The 15958-nt window shown below is 35.8% G+C and overlaps 1 protein-coding gene across 4 annotated transcripts in view; it reads right to left on the reverse strand.

Annotated features, from left to right (window-relative positions):
- LOC127859840 (dual specificity tyrosine-phosphorylation-regulated kinase 1A-like) overlaps positions 1 to 15958 on the reverse strand; it is a 57580-nt gene that overhangs the window by 17036 nt on the left and 24586 nt on the right. For 3 of the 4 annotated variants that reach the window (XM_052397364.1, XM_052397362.1, XM_052397363.1), the window contains exons 2-3: positions 13523 to 13731; positions 2865 to 3065 (exon numbers count right to left, since the gene is read on the reverse strand). In XM_052397364.1, coding sequence (XP_052253324.1) covers positions 2865 to 3065; positions 13523 to 13702 — 381 coding nt within the window. In that variant the 5' untranslated portion in view covers positions 13703 to 13731. Of the gene's footprint in view, positions 1 to 2864; positions 3066 to 4961; positions 5578 to 13522; positions 13732 to 15958 lie in introns of those variants that run through there. The other variant, XM_052397365.1, reaches the window with a different exon arrangement.

Consider the following 15958-nt stretch of genomic DNA (forward strand, 5'->3'; position numbering starts at 1 on the left):
ATGAACACACATTGGGGATAAGGAAATTGTCATGAGTGTATTCTGACTCATTCTAACCACAAACTAAAGTGCTCTTATTCAGAACCCCCCCCCCCAAAAAAAAACCCAGTTAACTAAGGATGTTCTAACACCCCAAAAAACAGATTCTTATGAGCAGCGTAATAATGATAAGCTTTGTTGATAAACGGTAAAGCTACATTCCTGGGATGCCCAGGTATGAACTTCTGCATTGCAGCCATGATCTATCAAGCTGCTGTCTGTCTATTACTGCTATGATCTATCAAGCTGCTGTCTGTCTATTACTGCTGTATGTTCAACATTCATATGGGCCATGCTCTATGAAAAGAAGGTTTTTATGGATGAGCGTTAGGTGTCGTCCCAGATTAGCCTGTGCAGTCCGCACAGGCTAATTGGGGAAGACACTTTCCGCTTTTATGATATTTTTTGTATACAGAAACTCTCTTCCTCGCAAAAATCCAGTTAAGACGGAAATAGTTGTCACTGATTGGCCTGTGCAGACTGCACAGGCTAATCTGGGATGACACTTTACACACATGCATTAAGCCCCCGTTTCACAGAGCAAGGCTCATAGATCCAATATGAACAGGTAAAGTGCTCAGCATGCACTCAAATGTGTAATCGTACTATTTTGTTTGGAAGAAAATTCTCTTAAACTTTTCACAACGTATGTCTGAATGGAAGTCTCTTTCCAAAACTCATGTGAGAGAATGCTGAATTTTCCTAAAAATCAAGTTCACAAGTTCTGTTTAAAATACAAGGGATAGAAAAATTTCCAAACTTTGAAGCTAACAAAAGCAAAACAACATTGTTTTTCATAAAGATCTTTATCAAGTCTGGGTGTAAGTGAACAGTTAAGGACTTGCATAGCCTTATAGTTGCAAACAATAACCTGCCACTTTTTGTTATGGTTAACAGCACTAGAAATCAACAGAGCCCAATTAGCGCACTTCGTCTGCCAAAAAGTTCTTGAAAAGTACTTAGTTGCCACCAGAACTATTTTTATTGCAGCCAAAAAAGAATTGTTAATACAACAATTACCTACACGTATACCATAACATCATCCACTTAAACCATTTACATTAAAATAATTAAATGATAATTTTAATTCTATCAGTGGAAATTCATGTCTACAACCAGTTCAAGCATTATTCATCATGTCTGGACATATCACAGCTTCCACAGATGAATTCTGATATACATTTGATCCAAACCTCATTCAAACTTGTTCACACAAGTTTTACAACAAGCAATCCAATTGGCTAACCACTGGCTTCCCAGGTCTGATCACAACCAATCAGAAGAGCCCAATCAATAGCTTTAACCTGAACTACTTGAACCCCCCCATTCATTACCATGTGCCCTGAGCTACCCGCCAAAATAAACCCCAATTCAACTGACACAGGTTAACCCTATTGACTATCACTCCATAAATCATGCCCCACAACATGTAAGATCATGTCAGAACAGAACCTAATACACTTCCGATTAGTGTGTAGACAACCTCTTTAAACTGTATGGATAAGGGCTAAATAAAAGAACTTTTATCTCTTTGCATTATGCCTTAATAAAGTGAGCACACTTAACAATCGATAACGCATTATTTGTTTGCAGAATCATATTGGCTATTAGAAGCAATAATGAAATACCAATCAATTTTACAATATTTGTTTGCAAAATAATGTTGGCTATAAAAAGAAATAAAGTCAATAAATACCGGTAATTGATTTTGCAATACTTGTTATATTTGCTATCAATAGAAATAATAAATTTGGTGATGGGTTGTAATTTTTAGCTCATTTGAATATGCTTTTTCCTGAACTTTTGAAAATAAACTAATTTTTAGTGCCAACCCACCATCAGAACAAAAATAATGAACTCAACCAGAACTTTTAAAAATAGTTCTGGTAGATACATAAGGATGCACACAAGTTTCAATGTTATAAATTGAAAAGTGAAGCCTGCAGAAAAGTTTGTGTCTACAGACAGACACTTTGTTTCTATAGACAGGCAGACTGACATACAGACAAGCTGCTAGTGGCTATTCCTGTATGCAGTCTCCTGCTTTGTAGGAGGCGTAAACAATCATGAATTATTATTAGGAAATTTCAGCTAGAAAACTGTTGAATCTTATACCAGAAGCGTTCAGGAGATGCAACTGTTTTGCCTTCATTCCACGACATCCTTTATTGTAATTACAATACAGAAAATAAAAGCACATGTCATTTCAGACCAATTCTTAACCCCATTCTTGGAATGTGAACACAAGTACTTCCTTGCTCACAATGGCTCAACAGCCAATCAGCGTTCACAAAATATTTCATAACTGTTGTACAAAAACACCCAATCAAATTTCAAATACACAGGCACTGTTGTCCTTAAAGTGTTGTTTGTAGAAAAAGCCCAAAGGCTGGAACAGTGACCTATGTTTGTAGTGGTGTTAAGTAGCTTCCATTTACATCACAATTGCGCCAAAAATAAGGCAAACACAATGAAAGAATTTTGTTGCTGCTGTTTTTTTGGCATTCTGATTTCATGACATATACATTATTTCAATGCTAATATAATAAACTGACTTGAGAATTTCCACTAACAATGTACAACTGTTTGGATTATACAAGAAGATCAACTTAGCAAACCTTTAATCTCTACACAAAATTGACAAATACTTGTGTACATGTCTTAGTTACGTCAAAAAGCAGGGGAAAAACTATGTCAACAAAAACATTCACTAGACCCTTTAAATGTTTAGAAATATCAGTTGCGCAATGTTCGATTGCAAAGTGGGAGATCAGCTGAAAAGAAGAAAGCCCACAACACATATGATATTTTCAATTAAAACATACCTGTCCAAAAGACCCTTTCCCTATGAGTGAATCAATTTCATATCGGTCCAGCCATTTCTCTCCCGGGTTTACGATATAATCGTGGTTGGGGTCATCGTAACCTTCGTTATAAGCGTGTACGTTGACCTTCCCCTTCTTGTGCCCACTTTCGTCCCCCTGTGCCCCTGGAGCGGCACGGCGTTTTTTCTTTGCATAGTATACCTGGAAACAAACAATATATAAATAAGTATTGTTTTCTTTTTTGCTTAGTATAACTAGAAACGAAAACACAATAATTTGAACCAGGCTGTGCGAAGGCTGTACTTAATGCACAGGCTAATCAGGGACAACACTTTTTCCCTTAAACTGAATTTCCACTAAGAAGATGCATGTACTTACTTCAAACATAAAACAAAATCAAGGCGGAAAGAACAATTATATTCCTCACCCTAGCCGGATGTTCTTTTCATGCCCACAACCTATCAACACCACATTTTTTATAATTGTGTGTACCCCCAATATTAAACAATATGTATCTGCTATAGTACTGTTTACAAAGTCTCTAACTCTTTCAGTGCGGGAACCGCATTTTGAAGGCCTTTGCAAACAGTTTGGATCCAGATGAGACGCCACAGAACGTGGCGTCTCATCTGGATCCAAACTGTTTGCTATTCTGATAGTATTCTTTAAAAAAAACAAGAGCGCCGCATGACAGAGCAATATACGCCCGATTCGTGTGCCATTGGAGATGATACACTGATGATTGATGTATTTGTTTTGGAAATAAGCAAAAAAAATTTCAAAAATCGCGAAAAAAATAAACCCGATGAAAATATCGCAAAATAAAACTGGATAAAAATATTGCATAAAAATATTGCATGTGTTAATCGGTTGCATGTCTCCAATCAGACCTGACTGATATATAATCTATATACTACCTCTGACCAAGTTTGGTGAATTCAACTTGAACTAGAGCTTTGTCACTGAATGTGACTTATACCCCCATACCACTTTGACGCAGGATAAAAGTTGTTTAAAAGTTTCGGATGAATACAATTTGAATTAGAGTCCGGACAAAGTGGCGCCGTTGAAAATGCACTAATTGACCCTATGACCTAGTTCTTGACCTGACATGACCCATATTCGAACTTGACCTAGATATCAACTAGATGCAACTACTGACCAAGTTTGGTAAAGATCGGATGAATACAATTTGAATAAGAGTCCGGACAAAGTGGCGCTGTTGAAAATGGACTAATTGACCCTATGACCTAGTTTTTTACCTGGCATGACCCATATTCGAACTTGGCCTAGATATCAACTAGATGCAACTACTGACCAAGTTTGGTGAAGATAAGATTTATACAATTTGAATTAGAGTCCGGACAAAGTAAAATGCACTAATTGACCCTTTGACCTAGTTTTTGACCCAGCATGACCCATATTCGGACTTGACCTAGATATCAACTAGATGCAACTACTGACCAAGTTTGGTGAAGATCGGATGAATACAATTTGAATTAGAGTCCGGACAAAGTGGCGCCGTTGAAAATGCACTAATTGACCCTATGACCTAGTTTTTGACCCGGCATGACCCATATTCGAACTTGGCCTATATATCAACTAGATGCAACTGCTGACCAAGTTTGGTGAAGATCGGATGAATACAATTTGAAATAGAGTCCGGACAAAGTGGCCCCTTTGAAAATGCACTTATTGACCCTATGACCTAGTTTTTGACCCGGCATGACCCATATTCGAACTTGGCCTAGATATCAACTAGATGCAACTGCTGACCAAGTTTGGTGAAGATCGGATGAATACAATTTGAATTAGAGTCCGGACAAAGTGATGCCTTCCGCCCGCCGCCCGCCCGCCAAGGGGTTTCACATAATACGTCCCGTATTTTATACGGGCGTATAAAAAAATGGAAGAAAATGCTAATTTTAGAAATTCAACAGACGACATTTTAGCAGACGACTAATTTCCCAGCATGCAAAGGGCTAAAGCACTGGAAGAATTCTGATAAGCTTCTATGCAACGATTTACAACTTCAAATGACCCATAATTATTACAAAAATATGCATCAGTAACATGTCTATCTTTTTCAGCGTTTACCTGGATTTCATCCTCGATTACATTCAGCTCATTATCGACCACTGGAATTACTTTCAGAAGATGAGTGGTTGATGTCGTAGCTCGACATATTACCACATTCCTAGTAACCACTCTAGCCTGCAAAGGCACACGCTGAAAGCTTCTTACCACCAAGCACAACATCATTTACAGTTCAGAAAGTTCATCCGAGCATGACAAGCAATGGTTTTGCATTGTTTATTTTAGAGGCTCCAACATGCATTAGTAATGTTGCTTTCGGCATCATAGATCCCAGTTCGAATACATCTCATTGGAAAACAAAGTTAGCCTAGCCCAGCAGCAGAAGTAAGAATCGATATTGTAACACATTGCATGAACACACACGAAGACTAGCGAAAAACTAACTTCTGGAACACATGCCTCTTTGCATAACTGTTGAGATTTTATCTCTCTCAGTCAGGACCTAGTTTCACAATAATCTCCAACAATACAGCACCTGTTTCTATAACTGGCAACATGTTTTAATTTACTGTATAAAACAAGTACATGTAGTTACCGAAATGCACCTTGAACAAATTATCAATATGTGGCCAAGTTTTACCAATCTATAGAAACTAGGAATGTATCAGCAACATTATACGGAAGCTCTTAACATGTATGTCACTCACTGCTCCAATAATAACCCACTTGGTTCAAAATAAAGCACTGTCCTCAACGCATAATCAGTGGGGTCAAATCCAAACATCACACGCAAAACTTACAAGTTCAATGCCCTGCAAACCAAAAGTTTTCTCGAAATCTACAGATCGCCAACCTTCTCCAAGACAGAATATTTTCAAATCTACACATTCTACTCTAAACCTCTTAAATAGGTTTTGCAACGCTCTAGCACACTCAATCTACATATAATATAACTTCCATGTACATTTGTATCACTCTCTTTAAAACCAAATAATTTACTTTTTTACAGTTAACTCGTCCTCATTGCTCCCACTACTGGTATATTTATTTGATGAATGACATGACACTACACAGTTTTCCACACATTCATTTTAAAACCAGCATACTCAAAGTAAAAATCAGAGCAAAAGCAACAACTTCCATTTTCAAATCTATCCATCCTTGAATCTATCTGCACAAAATGATGTTTATTTTTCCACTTCAACCAAGGACAAGCATTCACTGATGTTTATTGGGATGTTTATTGAGGCATGCAAGAACACATAGTTAACAATTTAAACCCATGTTTCAAACGTAATTAACATCGGTCCAGCACATACTTTATCTACTGTTCAAGTATGAAGTAACATATGCACTTACACCATAAGCAGCTATTATTTAAATGCCCAAGGTGGAAATGCGGTGAAATAAACAAAATATTTACATTTACAGCTCAATTGATTGCACAGAACATAAACATGACTTCAAGCATGTTCCTGTAAACAAAGTCATTAATTGGGTCATACACTTTTATAGGAGCCTTGCTTTGAGAAAACAGGTTTAACCCATTAATGCCCAGTGGTCTCTCCCATCCTTCTAAGTTGGATCAATTTATTTCCAAAATTAGGGATGTCTAGTATATTTATTTCTATATTTAGAACAATTCTTACAGAAATTCCTTTAAGCAAACAGCGTAGACACAGATGAGACGCCGCATCATGCGGCGTCTCATCTGGGTTTACGCTGTTTGCAATGTCCTTTTTTCAGGACGCTAGGCATGAATGGGTTAATGGCATTTGTGTCTTCTAAGCAAAAATCTAGTTCAGGCGGAAAAGTGTCATCCCATTTGAAAACAACTGACATGTCCATATACTGTACCACAACCTTGACCTTCAAGGAACATTCACTGGTATATACATCTTTTGATTTTTTGCCTGATTAGGCCACAATTAAAATATTGTTGGTTTGCCCTTTACCGACCCTAAATTTTACAGGTGGGTAGGTAGGTAGGAAAATTATTTTATTTTATTTGAGAAATTATATTTTTAATACACAAATAGTCTATGAATATTTAAAACACTTTTATTAAAGCACTGTTGCAGTGTACGAAGCCCTATGTAGCTTAACATTATCTTGTTTGCTGTTTCTTGCATATATTAATATCAAATGCATGCTTGTGTGTTATTTATTACATCAAATATTTGTTCATTATATGATTTTAATTGCTCAAATGCATTTGTAATTATTTAACAGCCAGACAGCTTTTATTTTTAACTTAAACCTTTCCCTCAAATTGGGCTTAATTAGCATGCAACAAGCATTGAAGGAGTGTAGAAAGACAGCCCAAAGCCTTTAATGGAAAAATTCAGACGTGGCGAAAGACCATCACATTTTACAGGCCAGACTTGCCTACCAGGAGAAACAATTCACAGGCCTGTTGAAGTTTTTACAGGCCTCAATTTTAAGTGTTTGACCGGTTAGTGCATAGTCTCAGCATGGAAAAGTAAATTCATAAAAGTGCAAACTGAACACTATTATAAATCATTATTTCTTCTTGAATGCTCTGAGCTTTTATGAGTACATACGTACAGCTCAGAGGGTCAATAGCTGGGAGTTGTATTATTGCAACTAACATAAGCATGAAAACTTGATTTGGGGAAATAAATTCTGGATCTGGATAGGTACGTTGCAGGACCTTTCGGTGTAGGCGCAACAGGGGGAGAGGGTGGTTAGTCCCACTGTAGGACAGTGGGTGTTAGTTTCAGTTTGTGGATATACTAACGCTTTAAACATATATACTTGAGTGTTGTCGATGTATTTAGCTAAGAGACATTAATAAATTAAATAAGTTTACCTTTACATATCCATTTCACTAACATGCCATTACAGTAAACTGTTCAGTGTGGCAAACATAATAAAGCAGAATATGCACATGAATCTGATTAAACACAGATCCACTTGCATATAAATCAAATCATGTTTGTCTTTTTTTTTTTATTTTGCATTTTCGACAAAAAAAATCCTGTAACTTTTAGATGTATTTTTCTTTGCGAGTAGACTGCATTCCAATTTTCAAACACTTCATCACTTGTTCTGTGACATTCCACAGGTGGTTAGCGTGTGGCTATGATATTAATTAGTGAAAACATCATTTTGAATGATAAATAATCATATTATAACGAAAAATTAACTTTTCTGAAAAAAAATATTTCACTATCAAATATATATATAACAAGGTATGCAACTCAAAATCAGCCCAAAACGGGGTGCATCGCTTTGAACAGCCATATCTTCATCAATTTTGCAGCGATTTTCACGATCTCGGTCTTATTCAACGCAGAAATGAATTTCCTTTCTGGAAGTGTATATGTCTTGCAATATTTTTACAAATGCTGGGTCAACTTTTAAGAAATAACACGATACACAACACGCATGACCCAGTTGACAGTGATCATGCTGTCTTTAAGACTGAAATCTTCACGGAGTAAAGGGCAACTTCCCTATAAAGTTCATGTAGTTCGATACCATAATTCAATAAAACGTATGAAAAAACATTATTACCGTTCTTGTCGTTACATTCTGCATCAAGACTAACTGTCCAGCGCCGTTTGAAACCTTTGTTTACATACATTTCAACTAACTGACATTTTAAACATACGAGTGATTTCATTGGTCCAATGCGGAGGTGTGTCTTTACAACTGGAGATTTCATTCATAAAGAATACATGATCACTGTCAACTGGGTCATCCGTGTTGTGTATCGTGTTATTTCTTAAAAGTTGACCCAGCATTTGTAAAAATATTGCAAGACATATACATTTCCAGAAAGGAAATTAATTTCTGCGTTGAATAAGACCGAGATCGTGAAAATCGCTGCAAAATTGATGAAGATATGGCTGTTCAAAGCGATGCACCCCGTTTTGGGCTGATTTTGAGTTGCATACCTTGTTATATATATATTTGATAGTGAAATATATTTTTTTCAGAAAAGTTAATTTTTCGTTATAATATGATTATTTATCATTCAAAATGATGTTTTCACTAATTAATAGCATAGCCACACGCTAACCACCTGTGTGACATTCAGTTCATACATTTGCAAAAAAAAGAGAGTTTTATTGTATCTAAAACCTATGCTCAATCGTAGAATGACACGCTCTTTTCATTAATCGATACTAATTATATGATGTCTGTTGTAAATTCGATAGTTATTTGTTCTCGCTGAGCATCGTTATTTCTTTTAATTGTCGGCCATCTTGGATCACGTTAACAACATGTGTACAACGAACGTAAACTCGTATATGTACGACTACTTTCGCGAACCAATGGTTAAGTATGATGTCGTTCGGCCATTTTCACGGAACACCGCCGATCGCGATGCTGGTTATAGACGCTTGCATTACTGTCTATTCTGGGGCGTATGAAATTCCAACCATCGGAGCGACCTAGATCGGTCAGGGGCGATAATAATAGACAGGGATATAAAAACACGCATGAATAAATATTGCTTTCGGCTCTTTTGTCATCGTCGAAAAAAACGAAAATAAAAAAAATAAGTTTTCAGAAATCGCAATAAAATTTTTTGGGTCGGGGGGTTAAAAGCGGGTCGGTCGGTAAAGGGCAAACAAACTCAATTTTAATTTAGGCCCTACCTTGATTTTTTTATGAAATTCAATATTTAATGCAGTTTGTAAAGAACAAAAATTGTGAGTCAATGTTTTGTTAATCCATACAGATACCCGGTATAATAGGTGACATCAGGTGATTTATCAGTGAACTTGCAAAAGCAACTACTCTGTAGGAAATATCATAATGTTTATTTTGAGTCACCACTTCCGGATGTGTGTGGGGTTTTAAATATAAAGATGGCATTTAAATGACTGCACCTTAAACATTTGTTAGCAATTTCCCGCCTGTCAGTTGCTGTTATCTTTCATCTTCTTTTCAAAACTGACTTAAAAGGTAATAGCATGAAAATTTGTTAGATAAATTATTCTTTTGAATACAGGATGTATGCATATTTTTTTTATGAACAAAATACTTTAAAAATACAAGAGAAAGCTTTAATTGAAACATGATATTCATACAAGCCCAGCATATTTATTGACCATTATAAAAAATAATTTTTGTCTTGCAGTGTCAGCAAAAAATATTTCTTACTTAATATCATGAAAAGATTGACAGAATGTTTGTTTTTCTTGTAGACTGTTACCTGAACTTACATTATTTAATTACATTTTGGTGACTTAAAATTTTCAAAAGAATTAACGTTTTTAAGTTTGTTTTGTACATTCTGTCTGATATAAGTATTTTCAATGTAAAGAACATGTATATTACTGATTTCTTTTAGGATATATCATCAGTCTTACTCTTCACCACAAGCTAAAACAGCCAGTCAAACATACAGACATTTATTAAAAGTTTTTTTTTTTATAGACACCACCAAAAAAGTGTACAGACATGTTAAAAATATAAATTATTTGCATATTGCCCAGGCCAAAATTCAAAGAAAACATGCAGGTCATAATTAATTTCTCTGGTCAAGCCGGACGGAAAGGCAATTTTGCAAAGACTATTCTTCCTTACACAGACCTGGCTGGGTCTCTAAACACTATAAACTCCATAGCACAAGATATAGCAAATGTAACACCATGACAGGACAAATCAATATACATAATAAAATGTCCTTGATGCAGCCGCATATAAATGATGAACTAACAAATGATTAAACAATGCACATTTTTATACTGAAATTTGATGCGCAACTTCTTCCTTAGTTTGCCCTAAAGAATGTGCACCGCTGGTGCAAATGCATTTGGATTATGCACAGTCTGGATATTTTGTGAATACATGTTATGATCCGATTTTGAAACCATGGTAACCTTTTTGGTTGAGGCAGCAGACAGCCTTATTGATCACCATTACATAATAGTAGCGTCTGGGACAGGATTGGGCTTTATTTATTACTTTGGTCTGTGGTCCTCGGGAACTATGTAAGATGCTTCTTTGACCCATTTATGCCTAGTGGACTCTCCCACTCTTCTAAATTGGATGAATTTATTTCCAAAATTAGGGGTGTCAAGTATATTATTTCTATATTTAGAATATTCCATAAAGAAATTCATTTAAGCAAAACAGCGCAGACCCAGATGAGACGCCGCAGCGTCTCATCTGGGTCTACGCTGTTTGCAATGTCCTTTTTTCAGGACGCTAGGCATAAATGGGTCAATATGTTATTCTGCTCATAGGATCGGCATTTTGGTAAATCATAAGAAAATGACCAACATAGAATGTGAGCTGGAGCATTGCAAAACAAATTTATGCAAGAGTAATTACAACAAGCGTTGTGTTTGTGAAACACTATGTCCCCATATATTTGACCTTTGACCTTGACTTTTCACCACTCAAAATGTGCAGCTCCATGAGATACACATGCATGCCAAATATATGAAGTTGCAATCTTCAATATTGCATAAATTAAATGTTAAAGTTGGAGAAAACAAACAAACACACGAACCAACCAACAGACAGGGCAAAAACAAAATATGTCCCCCACTATAGTGGTGGGGGACATAAAAATATTTGCAATTAACAGAAGTTTAAATATATACTTCAACTTGAATTCAAATTTTCAAACTCAACTACTTGGTTTGATGTCAGTGAAAATGAAACACAAAAAGTCAAACTAATTTGCAAACTTTTGTGAAATTATGCTTCAAACATTTTGTTTCCCACAAAATAACTTAATAAAATAACACTGTATGGATCCACAAACATCAAACATTTCATTAACTATCTACATCTTCACTGACCGGTTGCTTATCTTCATGAAGAAAATAGCAACAATCAACAATGTAAACTGATGCAAGATTGCATGTGTGAGAGGGGGGGGGGGGGGGGGGGGGGTGGGGGGTGGGGGGGGGGGGGGCAAATTTCAAATTGCGCAGTCAGCATGATCATGCATTTATTGGAAAACACTGGGTAAATCTCTCTTACCAGAATAGCGGTGCAAATGTGGTATTGTTTTACAGAACTGCATCAATCAATGAAAACGCCTTTTATGCAATAAAGAATTTTGCAGAGCAACTGGTTGCTTTGCAGGAAAACCACATCAGCACCGAACCTTTTAATCGTTCCATATTGCATGTTGTCAAATCTAGGCTTAAATTGAACACTCTTGTTTCAATTGTAATGTGGCACCTGTTTGTTCATGTTGCAATTCTTAATGACACAATATTATGAACAATTATAATCACTACATCAACGTTTAGGGCCAATTTGGGGCCATAATAGAGCTTCCTTCCTTCATGTATTTCATATGATATAACTAACTGCCCTTATTAAAAAGATTTTCCCTCAAGATGACCAAGTTATCAATTTGCTTTATTTCATCGAAAGACAGCAGTCATTGAATTTTTCCTTCCTTATAAAGCACCGCAAAACAGCACTTAACATATGGGGAAAAAAACTAAAAAATTTCAAATTGCTGTCCAAAAAAATCCGAATTTAAGGTTTCCCCAATGTTCTTTTATAATTAATAAAAAAGTAAAATATTGTTAATTTCCTATCGCTTGCACCTAAGTAAACAAAATATTGACAACTTGAGTTATCAAATGTAAAGTAAAGGTAAGAACAAATTAAATACACCAATTTTCCAATCTGAAGACTTCACAACATGATTTTTCCCAATTTCTGTTGTTTCTGAGATTATTGTGCCCAATTTGGCTGGAACAGTCACTTTTCCGAATTAAGCAAAAAAAATATCGCCGTAACCATAAGATGGCCTGATTGGATGTAACCTTGACCTTCCTTATGAATCTTTGGTTTTACCTTTAAATGCTGTCTTGTTACCCTTGAGTGCACGAATCACCTTGAAGGAATAAATGTTTTTTCAGCAAGCACCTTTGTTTATCATGAAAACATACTTTCACGAGGTGACTGAAGGCATTTCATTGCTGCATGCTTCAGTTTTGCAAAATGTCTTTTCCATGTAGATTTTTTTAAAGCCGAGTTGTTTTACTACTGATTACAGTTAAGGTTATTCTTCTTACAAGAGCTTACTTTTTTGTTTATCAGCTTATAGTACACAATGGAAGTATTTTATAAGTTAAAGCTTGTTGTTTCGTTCCTATTTCGAATCACTGAGTGAGCCAGTGGGTTTTTTTCACCACTGTGGGAATTGGGCCTGATTTGTTTTGCAAAAAAAAATGCTTCAAAATTGAAAAAACTAGTGTTTTCAGTATTATATATTCTAAGGTTGAACTAATATGGATGGGTGATGAACAAAATATTAAGATTTAAAAATAAACATTTTTTTGTTTGGAAATCTTCCTTTGGGAATTTTAGCTCCAATTTGGGAAAAATATATACTCTGTTCTATTGGGAATGGGGCCGAGTACCGGACCTGATTTTTAACCCTTTCAGTGCGGGAACCGAATTTTGAAAGCCTTTGCAAACAGTTTGGATTCAGATGAGAGTCTCATCAGGATCCAAACTGTTTGCTATTCTGATAATATTCTTTGAAAAAAATCGAAGAAAATGCTAATTAAGGAAAGTCAGCCGACTACATTTTAGCAGACGACAAATTTCCCAGCATGCAAAGGGTTAAAGGGTTAAAGAAAAAAAACACTGCCAGTCATTACCTCATTGATGTGTTTGTACGTCTTAATGAGATCCACGCTCAGTTTGCGCAGTGGACCGCCTGTCGCGTCGCGGAAGTTCGTCGGTATGCGATTCTGCATGGCCGCCATGTCCTGCTGCTGTTGCAGGGAGTCGGTCATGATGATCAGCTGATCTGTGTCCACTAGTCGCCCGTAAACCATCGGTACATGGCGACTTTTTGACAGCTGGCCTGAAGGAACAAAATAAGTTTGTGAATGCTTTTGATGATCATTGTATACAGCTCTAAATACTATTGTAATATTTCCACTTGTCGGGGCTAAACCATCAGTGTACAATGACTTTTTTACAGCTGGCCTGAAAATAAAGTAATTTGTTCTGAAGATTGTTATTTATAACTCTTGCTTAAAACTTTTAAATAATTCCACTAGTTGCCCGTAAACCAATTGTATGTGGAGACTTTTTGACAGCTGGCCTGAAGAGGAAAAAGGACGAAGCTAGTCATTTGTGCTGATGATCGTTATTTGTAGCTCTTATATTGTTGTTTTTTATAATATAGTTAAACTGATACATAGAGACTTATGACAGACGGTTAGGAGAAAAAATACTTGAAGCAGCCTTGGACGTTACCCACTCAACCGTCTACCGAGTCTAGTGATTTTTGCGTCGGTCGAGCGAAAATTCTAAGCCGGTAGCCCGATTGGTCGAATGCATTTTTTCCGTGTCCGAACTTTGTAACATGTCCGAAATAGATTAAAATAGAAGCTTATTCAAAACTACATTTGTTATTTCCCTTGAGCAATCATTGATTAGACGCTAATTGAACAGTGTTGTAAGTCAATCTCGCGAGACTCTATTATTATTACTGGGGGGAAAACTCGCAGCGATAAATTTGTTTTAATGTATTTTCTGCGATTTTTGAGGGCACTAGGCAAAAACATCAACTGCATAATGACAATGAAGGTTGCAACAAAAATTATGAACAGTCAAAGAAATGAAAATTCCAACCGTTACGGAAAAATAATCGGCCATGGCTTTGTTTTGTATTGCCAATGCCTATTGCCTTGGGGACTTTGATTCTGAGCCAGCAATTCTGACTGGCTGGTAAGTGCATTTCATACGTAATGTTAAAAAAATACAGCGTGCAATTAAATATCATGCTCTAACTTACAAGTATAGTTTTTAACAGATAAAAATCTGTCAAGGAATGAATTCTGACATTAAATTCAAATGTGTCATCATACGGCATTTTAGATGCTGGTACAATTGGCGACAAAACAGATGTGGCTTAGGCAATGGAACTACTGCTACAAATATTGTTTCAGATTAAGAATACTCAGAAGTTAGGGCAGAAAGGTTACCTTCTTATTCTACTTCTTATGCACAGGTATTATTGCTAGTTTGACATTGCATTTACTTTTTTTCAGATATTTGAGTGGAAAATTCATATCATGTTATAACATTGTTTTTGTTTTCAGACCGCCTTTAAGAGCATGTCAGACCTTGATTTCGGTGACAGGATCATGATGGAATGGAGATGTCTGGAGACCTTGTGTTACATTTTTTTTGTCATACATTAAATGTTAATAAAACAGAATCAAGTGTTTATTTGTGTAATCATTATTGTTTTATGTTTGTTCAAACAGTTCAATACAAACATAGTTACAAATGTAACAGAATTTCAACTTATATTTCGGGCTAGTTGAAATTGTTTTGGGCTAGTGAAATTTCCACGCTGGTAGCCCGGCTGGGCTAGTGCCTACCAAAAATTAATGCCAAGACTGTTGAAGAAGCTAGCTTTTTGTTATGATGGTAATACAATTATGAACTGCTATGAAAAAATTTGGATTACTGAATGAGCATGGTGTGTTCCCAAATTAGCCTGTGCAGTACGCACATCAGGGACAACACTTCACTACTCAACTACAAAATGCTTCAGCTACTGGTATGGTATCGAAATAAACCAAAATTTGTATCTTTTACTAATTAAGTTTGCAAATGAGGATGAACAATCTTAGTATTGACCCTTTTAAACTTTTACATACGTTTTAGAAAAATGTCAAATAAGATTTTCAACAAACTTAACTAATATTCTTTTAAGATATACCATAAAAAGAATTTTGATATTTAAAATTATGTAGTTAGTTTTAAAATATTAATTGTTAGTGTTGCATTTAAAAGGGTCACATAATTATAACAATTAATGAGAAATAATAATTGTGTAAATCTTTTCAATAATTAAAATTAAGAAATCATTTTGGCAAATCAATTTCTCCACCCAGCACAAATCTTCATAAATATAACCTTGGTGTACTTCATGCCAGGATATAAACCCAGACACAATAAAATAAATAAGTGAATGAACCCTGCAGCTATTTACCATAATACAAGATTGGGCAAGCCACTGTTATCTTGTGTCAGCTGATCATAATGTTAGCTTTCAAATCTACATACTTATC

The sequence above is a fragment of the Dreissena polymorpha genome, chromosome 15 (assembly GCF_020536995.1).
Source record: "Dreissena polymorpha isolate Duluth1 chromosome 15, UMN_Dpol_1.0, whole genome shotgun sequence".
NCBI lineage: Eukaryota > Metazoa > Mollusca > Bivalvia > Myida > Dreissenidae > Dreissena > Dreissena polymorpha.